Consider the following 18,869-nt stretch of genomic DNA (forward strand, 5'->3'; position numbering starts at 1 on the left):
TCGGTGATCGACTGCTCCAGGAGGGGAGTTCAGTGACCCTAAACTGGAAACTTGAAGTAACTGTCCTTCTTCCTCCCCTGAACACTGTGAAAGTCTGTATCAATCTGCTAAAACACTGTAACTGAGTATATTTAGTCTGCAAAAATGTATAAACAGCCTCTGAATCACTTGGTGTCTTGGCACAAATTACCACTGAACCCAACTTAAAGACTTGCTATTTAGCTAAAAGGCTCCAAGGGAACTGGGTTGTAGTTAATATTATTGTTAAACCACCATGGTTGGGTTAATATTTCTTACAACTTTGGATTACAGAGCTTTTAGAGAACTGCAGAAGTCAAGAAAAATGGAGATTGTGTCTCGAATTTTGCAAGAAAGAGCTTCAATTCACAAGCAGAGAAAAAGTCAGTCCCCTGCTAAGGCAATTAAGGCTCGTGGTAAACTTGAGGATCCTTTACTGAAGAGTGGGGAAGCCTGGCAAAGTGAGGAGACCTGCAAACATGCAGATGGAGAAATATCACAGGTTATCAAAGACCTAGGAATTAGCTCTCTTTAGATTGTTTTGTTTTGTTTTGTTAAACGTGCAGGTCATTGAATTCTGTTTAAAAATAGCACAGACTGCAACCAAATATGAGACAGTAGAGAACAAGTGGAGAGTAATTTCCCCATCAGATCTCTTCATATCTGTTAGTTTCCTTTTTCTTGAAGGAAATATAGTGGCTTTTAATGTAAAATTTTGTCTGTATTCAGTGTTTGAAGAGGGGATTGGCCTAAGTTGGCATCTTTGGCCTCTGAGCCAAAGGCCAAGAGGCCAAAAAACCAAAGACCTGTCAATTTTGTGTTAAAAGATCTCCTCAGAAATTGATAACTGTCGTAGTAACTGTAATTTTTAGCTGTATCTTCAAAACTTGTGTTCTTTCACCAAAGCCGTGGCGCTCTCCATCAGTTTGTTCCTTGGCTGGGGAGGGAAATGCTCCCCAAGGAGAGAGTCCTGAGAACAGACCCCAGGATGTGCTCTGGGAAAGTGGTGATGAGGACACAGAGAGGGACAAGACCCTCCTGGTACCAGAGTTCCCAGGACTTTGGAGTCGGGAATATGACTTGCACAAGGTAAATGCTGTGGTATCTCTTGTTAGAAACAGAAAAGAACCTTGCTTGAAACCAATAGTTGTGTATTTTGCAGTTAAAATGCAGACATTATGTTATTACATAGATGCAGAAATTCAGATGTGAGAATATCATCAGTCATTGCTGTTTGACACTGTTCTGGAGGAGTTTGTTCTCTCAAAGAGAAAACAGTACTTTAGGTTTAGTTCAGAAATCTGTGAAGACATAAATCACATTATGTTTACTTGAGATTAAAAAAAACTTCAGAATCCATCAAAAAGAAATCATGTCAGTACATATTCCTAGACTTGCGTGGAGAAGCACTGGACCATGACTGAAACATTCCAGTGAAGACAGCTGATTTTTTTTTTTCTCAATGTTTAATAAGTTGAGAAGAAAAAAACCCCTTAAAGTTCAGAAAAGCTAATTCTGCCATGAAAAACATGATTTTCTAGTGTTGGGTGATGATAAACTGCAGAACAGACAGCTGAGAACCCATTAAATTCTTCATGTTGAGGTTGGGATGCTGAATTTGACTGGAGAGAGCCAGACAAAGGCTGGTCAGGTGCTGGAAGATTCCTTTGGCAGATTTTTCTACTGGAGCTGCAGATTTCTGTGGTCACACACAGATCTGGTGGCTTTTCTGCATGTTCCTTTTTAGGTGCCCAAAGCAGAAGATCCAACACGGTTGGCTATCAGGGAAATGAGGAAACAAATGGCTGAGAAAAAAATGGAGAAACTCCAAACTGGAATTCTTCACAAGCAAACTGTGCCTGCTCAGGAACATAAGGGCTGTGCTTTCCACAGCAAACCCAGCTGCATTCATTTCAAGGTCAGTGGCCATTCTGCATGGAATTGTGGAGAGGTATTTGCTGGAGGTATATCCCAATGTCTTGATCAAAAATCTGTTGCCGCCTTTAATAGGCCTGTAGTGAAATTTGAAACAGCTCTTGCCTTTTTCTCTAACAATCTCTTTATTAAGTGATAGATCAAATAAACTAGTTAGTTTTACTATCTAAACTATAAAATACTTCCTTTTCTTAGAGGTGTCTAAATACTGTCAGAAAGGTGAGCAGATGATGAAACCTCCTGTTGGACTGTTTTGTGTTATTTGAAGGGCAACATGACTGAAACTTGTATATGGTTTGTAAATACATTATTACTGTAAAATAATGTCCTTAAAGAAGTGATGACTCCCATGGAGGTAAATTTCAGTTACTTAACAAAACTGTTAATAACTCAGACTATGAATGTGACATCATGTCTCTGACACTCACCTGGTGTTTTTGGCATTCCAAGGATTTTGATGTTGGTCAAATCTACAAAAAGAAGATAGTTTTGACAAATGCATCCTACAGTGTTAATTACTGCAGGCTGGTGGGAATCAGTGAATGGCTCAAGGACTTCATCAGTGTTCAGTAAGTAAATTCATTGCAGACTTGTTTTACCTTTGTACCACAAGAGCTGGAACCCAGTTCTGCAGCAACTGAAATTTCTGCTTGTCGTGGGTTGACCCTGCAGGCAGAGAAACTCCACAGAGCAGCTCCTCGCTCCCTCCTCAATGGGATGGGGGAGAGAACTAGGGGGAAAAAAAGTCAAACTTCTGTCTTGAGATAAACACAGTTTATTTCAACAGAAAAGGAAGGGAAAAAACCTGATGAAATAAAGGAAATCAATCTCAGAGCAAAGAGCACTTAAATTGCAATCCTGTGGTCTTTCCCATCAATCTATTCCTGTAATCCTGCTGCCAGGTTATGTAATGAAGCACTGTGTCTAGTTGGGAGATTGCAAATTAATCTCAGTTTAACTGTATTGGTAATTTTATCTCACTGTTTATAAATAAACAAAAGGAGGTATCCACAAAATGTTTCTTTTTAAGAATTGAGATACCACCTCTCTCTGGAGCTGCACTGAGCCTTTAAATATATAAAAGACAAGCTGTAAAAGTAGTACTTCTCTAAAAATGAAGTCATGAAACGAATTTATTTACCTGGAATTCTGGTAAGCAAAAAAAAATTACTCTAGTCTAGACTAAAAGTGAAAAAATGCAAAGCTCCTGGGTGTAAGTGAAGCTTATCAACATGTAGGAGAAATAGAGGTGAATTCCTTTGGCTTAAGGAGAAAGTTCAGGTTTGAACCCTTCTGCTGACCTGGAGAAGCCACCTGTGGGACAGTTTAATGACACCCCAGTGAATAAACAAGTTGTTTCACCACTGTAAGTGATTTCATACTCCAGAGCTCCTTTCCCAGCTCACTGCCCACTGTCCTTGTGGGGATAAACCACACATGGAATTTCTGGATCATCTGATAAGGACAGGATGCTCCAAGGTGCAGCCATTCCTTGCCCACTTTGTCCCCACAAGAGTCCCCAGGAATGTGAACAGAGAGTTCTTAACTGAACAACATCCCTGGAGAGCTGTAAAGTCTGGATCCAGCTGCTGTGGTGGATTGGGAAAGGTGTGGAGCACTTCATTCCCAGCCTGAAGGAGGTGGATAAGTGAGCAGGACACAGCAGAGCCCTTCAGCTCCTAAACCTGCTCTGCTGCTTGACTCCATGTGTAGCTCGTGGTTGGTTCAAAATCATGTGTGTGGATTTCATTTTGACCCACTTACACGTGTTTAATTTCTGTGACAAAGCCTGAAGCTACTAATCCGACAAAATGAGGGTTTCCTGCTCTCAAAGATTGATTTTTTTCTCTCATTTGGTATGTTGGACAATTGCATATGGTAAATCAGCACCTCTGGTTTTTGACCAAAAATTAAACAATGCTTTTTGAAAGGCCTAAGTCTTTCATTTCTGTAATTGCCTTTCAAAGTACTCTCCAAATATCAAGAGTTGTGAGTGATTTTTCAATATCTGATAAATTAATTAACTTTTTTAAAATTAAAGTGGTTACCCATTCATTTGCCAGCTGGATAGCTAGCAAAAATAATCTAAGATTTTATTCTCCATTTTCATGTTATTAATAATTTGATCAGCAGAGCACAGACCTGTGGACACTGATCCTTCACTCTGTAAAGCTTATCTCAGGTAGAACCAGACATAAATTGTTTGTTACGAAATAGTTTTGCCAAGTATTTTGAAAATACCCAGCACATCTACACTGTCATGGTGTCACTGTCCTCGAGATCAGTGCACAGGTATTTACAGACATAACACTTGAGAGCTGTTATCAGTGACAGGCACTGGATTTGCTGATAAAAAGCTTTATTCCAGTGGTTAAAATGAGCAGTATTACACCCCATGGAGCCTCTCCTTAGCAGAGTGGTTCTGTGTGGGTTTGTGTGTTTGGCAGCTTGTGCTCTAAATCAGAACTATTTTACCAAGGTAACATTTGAAATAAAGAAGAATTCCTTAAAGTCTTTCTCAGGAGAAGCTGCCAGGGGCCACCAGGATGCAGGTGCTTATTCCCTGTCTACATTTTAAGCTCCTGAATGCTGAACTGTTTCCCTTTCTGAAAAAGTTTCATTTTGCTTTGGTTTGGGTTTAATTTTGTTTTGATAAAGCTGTGGAGGGCGAGTGTGTTCCATGTCTCACTTGGCCTAGGGGCTCCCATGGCTGACAACACTTCCTTATCTCCTCTGGCTCCTCTGCCAGGCAGAGCAGGGCTCCAGGAGTGCCTCAATAATTTCATTTACAGTGCAGCTGTGAAATGTCTTGTCTTCTGATGGGCATTTTCCCTGCCTCACACAGACCATGAAATGAGTGGCAGATTCTATTCAAGATAATTTTGATACAGCTGGCAACAAGCAGCACATTCTCTAACCATTTGCAGCTCCCTCCTTGGGTTTTTCCTCTTCATTTTGTGTTTAGACAGGGGAGATGTTACAGAGCAACATTAAAATGGATAATGGGAGAAGTTGCTTCCTAATTGACTGGGCAGTTCCACCTCTTCTTGCTGATTTTGAGCCTTAGCTTCACCTTCTTGGCTACAGTCCCTGTCTTGCCTTTTAAAAGCACTTCAAGTCTTTCTGAATAAAACCTTAATAAAGAATCAGCCTTTGTTGTTTCCCAGTTGCAGCAGGGTTCTGCAGCCTTTCATTAATCTGTCACTCATTCTGACTTTTCTGATAATTAGTCCAAGTGAGGGGGAAAAAAAGCAATGTGCCATTGTTACCAGAGCAGGAGCTGGGTGTTCCATGCACAGCTTTAATTTGGAGTTTTATGTTAATTATCTCCATAGTTTTGACCCACCTGGCAAAATGTCTTCTGGGATGTCCTGTGAATTCCTGGTAACATTTAAGCCAATGGTAAGTGCACAGTGAGGAGAATCCTAGTATAGGCCACTAGTCTGATTAAAACCATCATTAATTGAATTTCTTAACTGTTAACAAGAAAAAAAAACCACATTTTTAGAAGAGCTACTGTTGCACATGGACAGCTGTGTGCATGTTCAAGCTCTGATAAATTGTCATAAGGCAAATTCTGAGGGCATGTTTGGAAAGATGCCTCAAAATGAGAGCAAGTTTCCAAATATTTATAATCTTGCCCAGCTAAAGTTAACCAGGCTGTCACAAAAACTGTTCTAAAGTAGAAACATAGAATCAGTAAAGATACATTTTAATATTGTACTCAAAAAATGAGTGAAAATATTTTTCATCAGACTACATAGGCTAAATCTTCTGAAATTACTAGGGTTTTTTTTCTGTTTTGTTTTCTAGATAAATGAAGGGCTGGAAGGAGCAGTCATGTTTATGGCCCAGACAGGTTCTTTTTCTGTTCCACTGAAATGTACAGTCAAGACCTGCATGGTAAGGGACTTCTTTTAAGCATGTGGATAATATAATTATTATTATAAAAAGCGGATGCTCATTTAATTGACATTAGTGCTATGTAGGCCAGTGGTAATTAATGGTTTATCTTCTCACAGCTGGCTCTGGATAAAGAGCTCATTGACTTTGGCAGCCTTGTGGTGGGAGAGACAATTTCACGGACCATCAGCCTGACAAACAGCGGGGCTCTGGGAGCCAGATTCAAAGTTCAGACGTCAGCAGGTGCCACAAGTACCCTCAGAGCAACAGTAAAAGCTGCTCCTGCAAGAGTGGTGGGTTCAAAAGCACTTCCCTAAAGGAATAGAAGTGTTCTGCTTTGGGAAGTGTGATGGGGTTGTGCAGAGTCACAAAGCAGCTCAGGTCAGAAAAGACTTGAGAAGATCATCCAGCCTTTAGTACATTTGGGTTGGTATAAATATAATCTGTTAGAGCCAAATATTGGAAGGTAAAAGCAATTATTTTATGAGACGTGGGGAAACCAGCAATGATGATTGTTTTAAAGTATTTTAGTAATTTATGTCATGATTCGTATTTTCTCCACATTCATGACAATTAGGAGAAAATACTTCAGTTAAAAGAGGAGATTCTGACAGAGTCATTAAAAATCTCAACTCGTGGAAGGCAGAAACATGTGAACTGCTGCAAAACTAGCAATCAAGTGAGGGGTGTGATAAAGAGAGGGCTGGTTTCACCAGACTTAGTTGTGACATAAAACTGCCTGGGTTTCCACTAGAAAAATGTTGGTTCTGTTAATTGTAAAGTAACTGGCACTACTCTGCACTGCTTCTGTTACATTATTTACCTGTTTGGGGCAGCCAGCAAAAAATTCAATCTGCTCATTGATAAAGGTCTTGTAGAATATGCAGTTCTTAGAAAGAGCAACACATTTCTCCATTTATAACGTGGAACTGTTGCAAGAAAACACAAGTCTGATTTGCATAAAACTTTAGCAGTTTGGGTAGAACTGGAGCTGGTGCAAGGCAGAGGAACAGCCATGGGAGAAAATCCCTCTCTGTGTTTTCTAATAGGTCACTGAACATCCTAGTGCCTGTGACCCTGAAGAGAAAGGCAGCACGGGCCCTGTGGCAGCTGGGGATCCAAACAAGAGCTGTGCTGAGCCCAGGGAGGGGATGAGCCCCTGTGCAGCCCAGGAGCCCAAGAGCAGCAGTGCCACAGGTGAGGTGGTGCTTTGGAACACAGCCCTGCACTTCCCCAGGCCAAGCTTTATCCAGCTGTAGCCTCCTGTAAAGAACTGAGCAATTCAGTTTGCAAAGTTACTCAGTAAATTAAGTAGCTCATCACTCCAGGAGTAATGTTATATTTCTTTGTATGCTGCCTCACAGAAAATGACTAAAAATAATGTCTTGACACCATTATATCAAAAGCAGCAGAGAACCTCACTGCTCATTAGTGATCAACAATTCAGTCTCAGAAGAACACAGAACCCAACCAGCTTCAGAAATTGCAAAATTGTTAACATCATCCTTGTCTCAGCAACTGAATCCCCACTTCTCAGAATAGCAATCCACATGACAGGTTTATTTTTATAGTCTGTAATTCTAGGAATAAGGAAGCAGAAAGATGAACCTCCTCAGACATTTTCCATCTCATTCCTAATGTTTACTATGTGCTTAATAAAATCCAGTCTTGCAGAAGAAAGACTTTCTTAATTTGTTTCTTATCTATGTTCTTTAACATTTCTTCCCAATACTGATCATTCCAATTTCAGGAAGCTGAAAGTTCCATGGAAAGGTTGTGGGTGGTTTTTGCAGGTCCTTCTGGCTGCATTCCTTTATCCCACTGAAACTGCTCTTGAAGGCCATCCCCACTTCCAGCTGAGTCTGTATTTTTGAACCATTCATGTTGTTACTCAGTGGAAGGCTCAGGTTCAATTCCAAACTAGACTAAAACTGGATGGCCAAAAAAATATTTCCTTCCAGACATTCTGATTTTCCCATCATGGCTATACATGCCTGGATTTGCAATATTGACTCAAATTAATGTACTGGTGCTCTGTTGGATATTGTTTTTGATAGACACATCCAGCATTTATTTTGTTTTTTGTTTGTTTCTTTCCCCAGAACAACTTGGTCAAAGAGAATTAAATACCAGATCATATTTGGACACAGACAATGCAGATAATTTAGTGGAACTTTCTCCTGAAGAAATACCAATAGAAATTATGCTTGGAAAGGTAATGAATGTCCTGAGATCCAAGATTTCACTAGGCTGAGCCTACATCAAATAAATTGCTCTGGTGAGAAATGCTCGAGTACACGGTCATTCCAAGCCCACTGGACATCACTGTATCACAGTTAATTCTTAAAATTAACTCACAACACATTTTTCCCCTTTTCTTTGATCTATAGGGACAAAAGGTTTGATCCATAGAGACAAAAGGTTTAACCTTTTGCTCTAACAAATGGTTCAACCTTTTAACACACAACCATTTGTGGCAATTCACATTTCCCACAATTAATTCTTTTTTTCTGCTATGTGGTTCTGTGGTTAAACAAAGTCTGGTGACAACACACAAGGAGGGGCAGGAAGAATGTCTGGGAAATGTCAGATTTGAGCCATATTACTGTTCTGATTCTGATTTTTCCTGTGCATAGTGAATTCAGTTTAGCTACAAAGCAGGTGTAGTAGAGTGTGTGTGTACTGAGTATGTACAGCCTCTTTATTTCAGTGCAGTTTCTAGAGTTTCACTGTTGTTACTCAGGTGACTGAGGGTGAGATTGGACCCTTCAGCTCTGTGAAAATCCCAGTCCTGTTTGTCCCAGCTGTCCCTGGGGATGTGAGGGCAGAGTTTGTGATCGTGTTTGACAACCCAGACTGCAAACCAGTGAGTGACCTGCTTCAAAAACATGTGTAAAATAGTATGAAGTCTTCTCATTTGTGCTTTTCTCAAGAATTATGTGTTAATTAGTTTTATGGGAGGTAGCTTTGTAAGTCATAGCTCTTATTTCTGATGCAGGATGTTTATTAGACCTGCTAATTCTCTTAATTTCTATGCAAATAATCCTGATAGTCCCATTTTATCAGACATCCTATTGGAAAACATCTCATATCCTGGAAACAAATGTGGAAGTATTCTCCCTTATTTCCAACCCACCTAGTTTATTTTCTTTCTGATCTATCAGAATTGGAATTATTTAGCAGGCAGTAGTGAAGCTGATGTGTGAAAGCTGGAAGAGATGACAACTTTAGTTACCACTTCAGCATATTGTGATTCTAAACTTTATTGGAAGCCAAATTCTGCTTGGAACAGTTCACAGAAGGTTGCCAAAAACTAAAGACAAACTTCCCAGAAGCTCAGCAGCCAGTCTTGGCTGTCCCTCGGGCTGCAGAAGGAGCTGCAGATGCCTGCTGAGGCTCCGTGGGCACCTTCTCCTCCAGGATCAGCTTTGCAGGGCTGAGCTCTGTGGGCCCTGGTGCCAGACCCGGGGCACTGCAGGGAGCACAGCCCTGTGCTGCCTTTCCTGCATTTCTGTGCTGCCTGGATGAGCTGCAGCCCTAGGGGAGCCTGGACTGGGGCCCATTCACTTCAGCTAAAGGCAGTTTAAATACTTCTTTTCAATATCGTGGGCAGATGCTCTTCTTTCATGTTCCCTGTCAAAGAATCTGACCCAAAGTATAATTGTGTTTCTCTGCTGGGGCAGTGTAACATCTTGGGTTTACTTTGCAAATGATTTTCCTAGGTCTGCCTCATTAAAGAACCTGTTGCACTACAAATAATAAAAGATTTTACTCAGCTGAATTTATAGCAGAAATCCTTGCTGTAAGTCAGTAAGAATCTGAGACTGACAGAACTAATCCCCTGCCATTGCTGCCCTGCCAGCTGAGCTTCAGTGCCATTGGAGTTTCTGTGGGTGTGCCCATCTGGGTGCCCCAGCCCAGCGTGGACCTCAGGATCTGCCTGTACGAGCGGCTGTACCAGGACAGCGTCGAGGTGCGCAGCAGGTGAGCTGCTCTGGGGACCCCTGGCACTGCAGGTGAGCTGCCCTGGGGTGTCCCTGGCACTGAAGGTGAGCTGCTCTGGGGTGCCCCTGGCCTTGGCACTGCAGGTGAGCTGCTCTGGGGACCCCTGGCACTGCAGGTGAGCTGCCCTGGGGTGTCCCTGGCACTGAAGGTGAGCTGCTCTGGGGTGCCCCTGGCCTTGGCACTGCAGGTGAGCTGCTCTGGGGACCCCTGGCACTGCAGGTGAGCTGCCCTGGGGTGCCCCTGGCCTTGGCACTGCAGGTGAGCTGCCCTGGGGTGTCCCTGGCACTGCAGGTGAGCTGCCCTGGGGTGCCCCTGGCCTTGGCACTGCAGGTGAGCTGCCCTGGGGTGTCCCTGGCACTGCAGGTGAGCTGCTCTGGGGACCCCTGGCACTGCAGGTGAGCTGCCCTGGGGTGCCCCTGGCCTTGGCACTGCAGGTGAGCTGCTCTGGGGACCCCTGGCACTGCAGGTGAGCTGCCCTGGGGTGCCCCTGGCCTTGGCACTGCAGGTGAGCTGCACTGGGGACCCCTGGCACTGCAGGTGAGCTGCACTGGGGACCCCTGGCACTGCAGGTGAGCTGCACTGGGGACCCCTGGCACTGCAGGTGAGCTGCCCTGGGGACCCCTGGCACTGCAGGTGAGCTGCCCTGGGGACCCCTGGCACTGCAGGTGAGCTGCTCTGGGGACCCCTGGCCTTGGCACTGCAGGTGAGCTGCACTGGGGACCCCTGGCACTGCAGGTGAGCTGCACTGGGGACCCCTGGCACTGCAGGTGAGCTGCACTGGGGTGTCCCTGGCACTGCAGCTGAGCTGCCCTGGGGACCCCTGGCACTGCAGGTGAGCTGCCCTGGGGTGTCCCTGGCACTGCAGGTGAGCTGCCCTGGGGTGTCCCTGGCCTTGGCACTGGAGGTGAGCTGCCCTGGGGACCCCTGGCACTGCAGGTGAGCTGCCCTGGGGTGCCCCTGGCCTTGGCACTGCAGGTGAGCTGCCCTGGGGACCCCTGGCACTGCAGGTGAGCTGCCCTGGGGTGCCCCTGGCCTTGGCACTGCAGGGGCACATCCTGAAAGCTCTGAAAAATTTGAGCATCCTGCTAAGCCAGAGTCCCAACACCAGCCTGAGCTATGAGGTAGCCACACACCTCCCCAGATTCCCAGTGTTGTTCCTGTTCTTTGGGAGAACTGTGAAGCCCCTAGGGAATAGCAAATCCAGAGTTTCCTCACTAAACATTTAGGGAGATAAATGTGTCTAAAATTAAGTGCACATTGGGTTGATTCAGCCAGGAAATTTAATGCAAGAATATTTTGTTGTTTCTCAGCTATTTTGCATTCAATTAGAGTCCTGGGGGGACTTAGGATCTGGAAGCTGGTTTCACGAGAGTCTTTCCAGACCTGGAATTATATGCTGGATAAATCATGTCAGTCCTTTTGCATTCACTCTAAAATGGGAAAGTTGCAGCTTTTCCTGACCCATGGAGGCATTAAGGTCTCCACTGGAAGGACAGAGCCCTCTGATTACACAGACAGTGATTGACAGGATTGACAGGTGATTGATATCTGGGTATTTCAGAGTCCAAGTCAGTCACGTCTGAGGGCTGGTTCTGTTTGCACTGTGATATAAAGGGAATATTCCAGCTCCTTGGCTTCTGGAGATTTCCTGCTATTAAAAGTAGTTATGGGAACATTTAATTGTCTTCAGGTGCTGGGTGTCTTCCCTCCACCTAATGCAGTCACTATGGAATTCTTATTTTAACAATTTGCATTTCTTAGAGTCTATTTCAATAGGATTGGGGTGGGTTTGTGGGAGGGTGGGGGAGAGATTGGTTCTATGGAAGGCATCCATTCTAAACCTCTTACCAGAATTACAGACTGCAGAGATTCTTCACAGTTGGAAAGAAATGAGTAAAGCTGTTATCTCAGAAATTCAGCTTACAGATATGACAAGCACAAGTTGTTATGTAAGTGATTTTACTTGGTCTAGATAACCCAGGGATAAAACTTATAAGTATAGAAGCAGAGTAACTCTCCTAATAAAACTTATGAGTTCAAGGGGATCTCAAAGATAGAAGCTGTCAAATTGCTTAGGGCAAAACTTCTTAACTGAGGGAAAAATCCTGCTGATCCTTTGCCAAGTTTCACTAAATTAAGAGTACTTAATATGTAGTAGCCTGTCCTTAGCACCTTGGCAAGTCAAGGCTTTGGTTTATCACCCAACTTCCATAATTAGGAAAAATTGTCTGTTATACAGTCAGGTGGGCTGAAATTCAGTGTATTTCATGTGCAGGAATACCATTTGTCAACTTTTTATCTGCAAAAGTGGATTGATTTCATTCTTCTGTTGTGGCCTGAGCAGTTTCTCCCTCCAGGAGCTCCTGACACATCCCTTGGTGTGTCAGGAGGAGGATTCCTCCTGGACCCTGCCTGTATCCCACTGGCTGTGACTTTTAGGCTGTAGCACAAGGGGAAGATAAAGTTCCCAAGTGAGTCAGATACCTCTGGAACTGGAATGTCCCAGCAAGCTCTGGTGAATAGTAAAATATTGCTAATATTGGTTTTGTTCTGGGTTTTAGTTGTTTGGGGTTTTTTCTGGTCAAGAAGACCATGGTAATCAGGCAGCAAAAATAAGCAGCATAAAGGGTGAAAGTGTCTTATCAGAATTGTGTTCAATATAAATAATTCTAAAAAGTAATTTCTTCAGCAGGTTATAATCTGCACTGATTTAATGAAGTAGTATATAATTCTCTTAGATTGTCAACAGTCAGAAATCATTGCAGGCTCCCAGCCCCACTTGCTGTAGCTGTTGATTTAGAGGAGACCATCTGGCCTGACAGCTTGGAAACCAGTCCAGGGGAAGGAGAATGACAAGCTGAAATATTTGTAAATTGCTCGGCAATTTTGCACTTAGGCATAAAATTCCAAAGCAGGGGATGATCCATGGCTATTGCTGTGCTATGATAGGGCCAGAATTCAGTAGACAGGCAGAGGATTCCTGGCTTCCAACAAGCCATTCCCAGGGCAAATTGATCCCAAGGTTTAGCAGGGGAGCTGGCAGGACCAGCTCAGCCACGCTGTGACTTCCAGCCCTGCAGAATCCCTGCTGGTGGAGGACAGGTTACATCTGTTTAAAAGAAATCACCAAGATTCAGTCATCCTCTTGATCCAGTGTATGTTAGGAGCAAATAATCAGCTGATATTTCACAATAGCTTGGTTTTGACTGCCCCTGACCTGACTTAGCACTGTGCTGAGCTCTGACAGTTCTCTTTGGATCAGTTTGTGCACTGTTTGCTACAGCTGGGTTTGTTACAGAACTTCCAAGTCTTGTTTTCTGTACTTAAAAGAGAACACAACTGTGTGAGCTCGCTGTAGCAGTTTTCCTTGCCCATCATTTTCAAAGGAAGCTTGGGATTGTTCTGATTACAATGCAGGGGTGGGGGCAGGAGGGCTCAGACTCCCGAGTCACTGAAGTGGCCTCAAAGCCACTTGAGCACGTCTGATGTGTTTGCAGAGCAACAACCACGCTGCGTTTGAAGTTTGAGGTGTGCAGAGAATTGAGCAAGCACATGGAGCTGCTTCCAAAAACAGGCTACATCCAGCCTCAGTCATCCTTCAGTGCACAGCTCAAGTTCCTGCCCAGGTAACCAACATTAATCCAACTCTCATCTTTCAGGATTTCAGACAGTGTCAGTGGCAAAGCTGAGCAGGGTTGTTGTTCCCTCCTGCTGTCTAGGCTGGACCTCACAGTGCTGCTGCAGTGCAGGTCTGCTCTCGCCCCGTCCCCCTGGAAGCTGCCAGATGCTCCAGGAGGAAATGAGCTTGGCTGCCAGGGCTGTGAGGCAATGTCCCCCCTGTGGTGACAGCAGCGCTGTGACAGCCCGAGCTCTGGTAAGCTGCTCCCGTTCTGTGGGAAGCTATTCCTGTCCAGGAGGGAGGTTATTGAGGCAGGTGGCTGCTTCATGGATCACTGATTGAATAATTTCTGGACAAGAACTCCTGTGCTTGCTAATTAAGGTGAGAGTGGTTGGGCTTCCTGTCCATATCTCTCCTCCCCAGGTACATTTTTCTCCAAATGATGAAGGTATTGAATGAATTTCACGTGGTGTTTTATGTAACATCTCCTGATGCTAAAAGCTTTATCCCAGCAAGTTTTGCTTCTCCATTTTACGAAACATCTACAAATACAAACATAGCTCAGTGATAGGAAACAATTCCAGTTTCTAAAAATGCAAACATCAGAGCTCCCATCAGTTCATTCTATTTACTTCATCATTGCCATCCTAAAGAATTTAGCAGGACATTCCTTTTCAAAAAATAATTAATGACATACGGAATTCAGTGTCTATGGCTTTGGCTTTGGCTGCAAACCTGCTGCTTCTTTGATGTGGGTTCTTAGTCCCGTGGATGTGTGTTTGGATTCTCACAGATGTGCTCAGCACCTCTGGATTCTATCCTGACTGCAAAATTTTCACCAGGTTGGTATTCAAAGAACTAAAACTATTTACAGTTCTTGCAGCATCTCAAATCCCATCAGATTACAACAACAGTAACATGATGACATATTCCAGTTCCTGAATTTCAGCTGCTGCGAGGCACCGTTACCCTCTCCGAGGGGATGGAGGCAGAGCATGGATTTAGAACTTTAATCTTCCTTTAAAAATGGGGAAGCTTCAGAAAGGGGATTTGATGAGATTAAGGCATTTCTGACACACAAAATAAGTATCTGGCTGTTTGAGGGTACAGATCAGTTTTAAAGACCTGATGCAGGGGGAGTGCTGGGAGCTGAGGGGAAGCACTGAGCCAGTGACACATTTCCATGAGGGCCTCTCAGTGAGCTGGCATTAGGAGCTCTATTAATAGAGCAACTGTGTTACAAGTGACACCAGAGGGAAAAGAACCCCCCACTCAGCAGTGCTGAGGGAGCAGGGAGCTGCCTGAAGGCTTGGGAAGTTCTCCTGAGTGTTCTGGGCACGTGGACATGCTCAGGCAGGTGTTCCCAAACCCAGCTCCTGGGAGTTTGAAGCCAACATTTCCTGTTTGGTTGAAGGCAAGTTCTCTACCCTTCTATCTTTCAGAATTCCCAAACACCACATCCTGTAGTTCCCTGCATTTGGAACTAGTCCTGCAGGTACTGGCAGTCTAAATCTGATTTGTCTTTTGTGCTTCTCTTTAATTGTACCATTTTCATAGGACTTTCTGAAGGATTCCAGGACCTTTTCCCCAAGGTACAGCAGCTAATTTAGAGTCCATCCCTGTGTCCATACAGTTATAAGTATTTTCTTCCCCCTCTGGATTATTATGAAATAGATTGATTTCTTCTGCTATTCAGATGTCCTGTGACAAAGGAAAGCTGATGTTCTACTCCTCCCTTGCACTTAACCTCAGCTCTGTGTGTAAAGAATTTCCCAACATCTTTGAACATCACCCTTATTGCAAAATAACAGCAAGATTTTGGATCACCATGGTGACTGAGTGGGTGTTATTTTTATTCTTTAACAATACATTAAAGAGTTGCATGCAATTCCATGAGTAGTAGTAGAACATGAGCACTGTGGAGACCCAAGAAGAGGAAGCAACTCACTCTGGTGCTCTGAGATATAAATAGAGCAAGCAGAGCTAAAAATGTTCCAGGTTTGTATTGTCTTGGCGTGAAGCTCTGAAATGGAGTTTGTGACAGCAAGATGCTTCACCTACAGAAAACCTGCATATTCCTTATAAATTCTTAGGCTGGTTGGTAATTAGGCACTGCTGGGCTCCAGGTTTGTTCACTTTATGTCTCTGCTTTGGGATACAAAGTGGTTCTGCCTCGGGCTGATCATCATCCTCAGGGGCCAGAGGGAGCCACTGCCTGGGCTGGCTTTTTGACATGCTGGGGCTGCAGCAAAGATGCACAGGGTTTATATTCTGATTAGAGAGTAAGCTTTTAATTTTTCAGAATTTTAAATGACTGGATGGCATTTAAAAAAAAAAAAAAAGGATAAATGGATGCTGACCTCTGTGATCGTCCTTAAAATCCTGTGTGTGTCCAAAATCCTGTCTTTAAAAACAGAAAATAAAAAATCCCATATAACTGTACAAGGCCAGTCATTCTGATATCACTGCCTTGCAGCCCATGCCCTCCTGCTCAGAGCATTGCCTGGGGGTGCCAGGCTGAAGGAAATCTGGGACAAGTCCAGAATATTCTTGACCTGACTGCATCTTCTTTCCCTTGGTCAGGCGGTGGGACTTCACAGGTCACTAATTTTTGATTGGCATTTTCTTCCACCATTCTTTTTCCATTTTCTCTACTATTTGATTTCATCTTGCAAGCAGAATTTTAATGAGAATTCCCTTCAGTGAAGAACTGGAGTTGATACTTAACCAGGTGAATCCTCCAATTTGAGGACAATTAAATGAAGATTAAAAACTGTGAATAATAAAACGTTCAACCTTAAATAACAGGATTCCGTTTGGTTTTTTTTTCTGTTCATAAATAATCCATCAAAACTTCATATTTCCCCTTAGTGAGAAAATAGTCAGAGTGTTTTAATGGCACTGACTGGATTTGTACTTTTGGGTTTTCAGGCAGTCCCTTCCTGAAGATGCAGGGAGCTATTTCAATGCAGAGACAGGAATCCTGGAGGTCCCAGTGACAATCCTGATCGTGGACAAGGTCAGGGATTTTTGTGATGCTGATTATCAGACTGACAGTTCATGTAAATTATTTTTAGTGAATGTTCACTTAATGGTACCTAATTTTAGATTAGTTCTTTGCTAATTGAGGCTCTGTGATAATAGTAAAAGATTCTTAAAGTGCTAATACAGGTTTGATTGTTTTTTCTTGTCTCATGTTTGCAATTTAAGAAGTTTAATCCTTTCTTCTCAGTGCTGATCTCATGTTACTGTCAAGGAACAGTAACTTTTCCTTTTGGATGACATTTCATTTACATCCTGTCCTTACAACCCACAGAGGGAGTTTTTATCCTGTGCTCTTGCATTTGTTTCAGGCTAAAAAAGTTAATTTTACTGTCCATGCCATTGTTACTACTTCTGATTTGGAAATCAGCCCAGCACAGATCAATTTTGGATACTGCACGATCTATGAAGCTGTGCAGGCAAATGTCACCCTAACAAACAAATCCATCTTGCCACAGGAGTTTGGATTTGTGGGACTGCCAGAGGTATGGACTTATCCCACACACACCCCCTCTGCTGTCAAAATAGATTTCAGTGTCATGGGAACGTGTTCAGTGTGAGTGTAAATAAATCATGACTGGTTCTTGCAGCCCCGTGGGAATCCTGCTCCCTGTGGAGTTCTGTCCTGGAGTGTGTGAATCTCCCTGGGTGACACCCTCTGCATTTGCCATGCAGTGCAAACCTCTGGGAGGAGATTTTCCTGTTCCTCACCTTTTCCTATCAGAATTCCTGGGGTTTTTACACCAAGAGATCTCCTAAGAGAACACCTGGGACTCTTTTACCCCTAAATAAAACTGGCTTGGGGTTGTGGCTGTGGCCTCAGGCTGAGGAATGTGCTCACTTTGCACCAAATGCCCAAGGGCTTTGCTTTTGAAGTGCTGCTTGAGAACCATCCCAAGCCATGCCTAGGCACTTTCTAAGTGATTAGAAGTTGATGTGGAAGCACAAATTTAATCACAGGAGCTGCTGGGTTCATGTGGGCTGGTTCTCCTGAATAATATTTTGGAGAAAGTTTGTTTTTCAAGCTCCATAGTAGCAAGGTGATCACAGTGTGAAATGGTTGGACATGTTGGCATCAGAGCTGGAGGAACCTGGCAGTTCATTGGGCATGGTCCTGTTCTCAGCTGGCTTAGGGATTAAAATCAAGGAGTAGCTAAAAGAAATTGTTAACTTCAGCTTCATGAATGCTTTACTTCCCAGGATGTGTTTCCTGAGGAGCTTGAAGTGTGCTGGGGAGACTTTCTAGAATCATTTTCAGCTCAAGCACAAAGCACTGCACAGCTGTGGGTGTGGAGCTGCTCCTGTCCCAGCCTCAGACTCAAATCAGCTCTCAAAGGCATGGGGCAATGCTGAGATTTTTACCATATTTCATTCTGTTTTCTATGAAGAGTAAATAAACATTAGAGCAAGGTGATTTCCACAGATGGGAAGAAGCTGGGGAAGGGATTCTCCTGAAATCTGAGTTAATGGATTTAATGCCTTTTGAGTTACTTTGAGATGAGAAATCTGCCCCTCAGACTCTGGGCTCTGTCTCAGACAAAAACTTCTCCCTGGAAGGTTTCTCTTTTCCTGACAGTTCCACATTTAATAACATTTTTTTTTAATCTTGCCAGTAATGTCTTATTTTAATTTATTAATTAACCGATAATTTAACTAATAATTTCTTATCCTGCCATTTTGAAGTTTGTTGAAGTTCAACCCAATGATGGATTTGGAATCATTCTTCCCCTGGAAAGCCTGACACTGGACATAATCTTTAAAGCCACCAAGGCAAAAGAGTACAGCTTTGAGCTCACCTGCAGGACAGAGATCAACAGGTGTGTTAAGGGATGGACAGCAGGGAACTAAAATCTGAATGTCACTGGGCTCCCACTGTTAACCCAGCTCAGAAATTGAATCCCTGCCTGCCCCGGGGAGGTGAGGCTGGGATAAGCACCTGAGGCAGGTGGGAATTCTCCAGTTGCAAAAGTTGCTCAGTGCCTGTTGGTTTCATCCTTGGTTTTCACCTCTGTCTTCACTGAGATGACTTTTCCCAGCACTCCTCAAGTTTATCCTTGTCCCACACCAAAGCTCCAGCCCCTCAACCTGCAGTGCTCTGCTGCTTTTTCAGCACAATTACTGAAGGAATTCTTTTTTGTAAAAATGCTCTATGCTTTAGGCCATTGCTACTGCAATAATGATGGCATAAACTTTGATTTGACTGGATGTATTTCCAGAAGTTCACAGAGGAAGAATTCAAGCAGGGACTCTGGCCAATTGTGCATTAAAAATAGATAGTATTATTGTTCATCTTTAGGCAAAATTCCCATTGCAAGCTTGAAATTCTGCTTAAATAGGGACTACAGGA

At 43.5% G+C, this 18,869-nt stretch overlaps 1 protein-coding gene across 4 annotated transcripts in view; it reads left to right on the forward strand.

Moving 5' to 3' along the window:
• Window positions 1-18,869, forward strand: part of CFAP74 (cilia and flagella associated protein 74) — a 67,396-nt gene that overhangs the window by 37,894 nt on the left and 10,633 nt on the right. For all 4 annotated transcript variants that reach the window (XR_008434556.1, XM_053962667.1, XM_053962668.1 and 1 more), the window contains 15 exons: window positions 313-520; window positions 925-1,107; window positions 1,766-1,936; window positions 2,404-2,522; window positions 5,289-5,355; window positions 5,767-5,856; window positions 5,976-6,149; window positions 6,906-7,053; window positions 7,959-8,071; window positions 8,600-8,722; window positions 9,719-9,840; window positions 13,359-13,487; window positions 16,412-16,499; window positions 16,834-17,007; window positions 18,206-18,339. Coding sequence is in view for 3 of the 4 variants with exons in the window: in XM_053962667.1 (XP_053818642.1) it covers window positions 313-520; window positions 925-1,107; window positions 1,766-1,936; window positions 2,404-2,522; window positions 5,289-5,355; window positions 5,767-5,856; window positions 5,976-6,149; window positions 6,906-7,053; window positions 7,959-8,071; window positions 8,600-8,722; window positions 9,719-9,840; window positions 13,359-13,487; window positions 16,412-16,499; window positions 16,834-17,007; window positions 18,206-18,339 (2,043 nt within the window). In the remaining variant the exon portion in view is untranslated. The remainder of the gene's footprint in view (window positions 1-312; window positions 521-924; window positions 1,108-1,765; window positions 1,937-2,403; window positions 2,523-5,288; window positions 5,356-5,766; window positions 5,857-5,975; window positions 6,150-6,905; window positions 7,054-7,958; window positions 8,072-8,599; window positions 8,723-9,718; window positions 9,841-13,358; window positions 13,488-16,411; window positions 16,500-16,833; window positions 17,008-18,205; window positions 18,340-18,869) is intronic.

This window comes from Vidua chalybeata, chromosome 22 (genome assembly GCF_026979565.1).
Source record: "Vidua chalybeata isolate OUT-0048 chromosome 22, bVidCha1 merged haplotype, whole genome shotgun sequence".
NCBI classification, from domain to species: domain Eukaryota; kingdom Metazoa; phylum Chordata; class Aves; order Passeriformes; family Viduidae; genus Vidua; species Vidua chalybeata.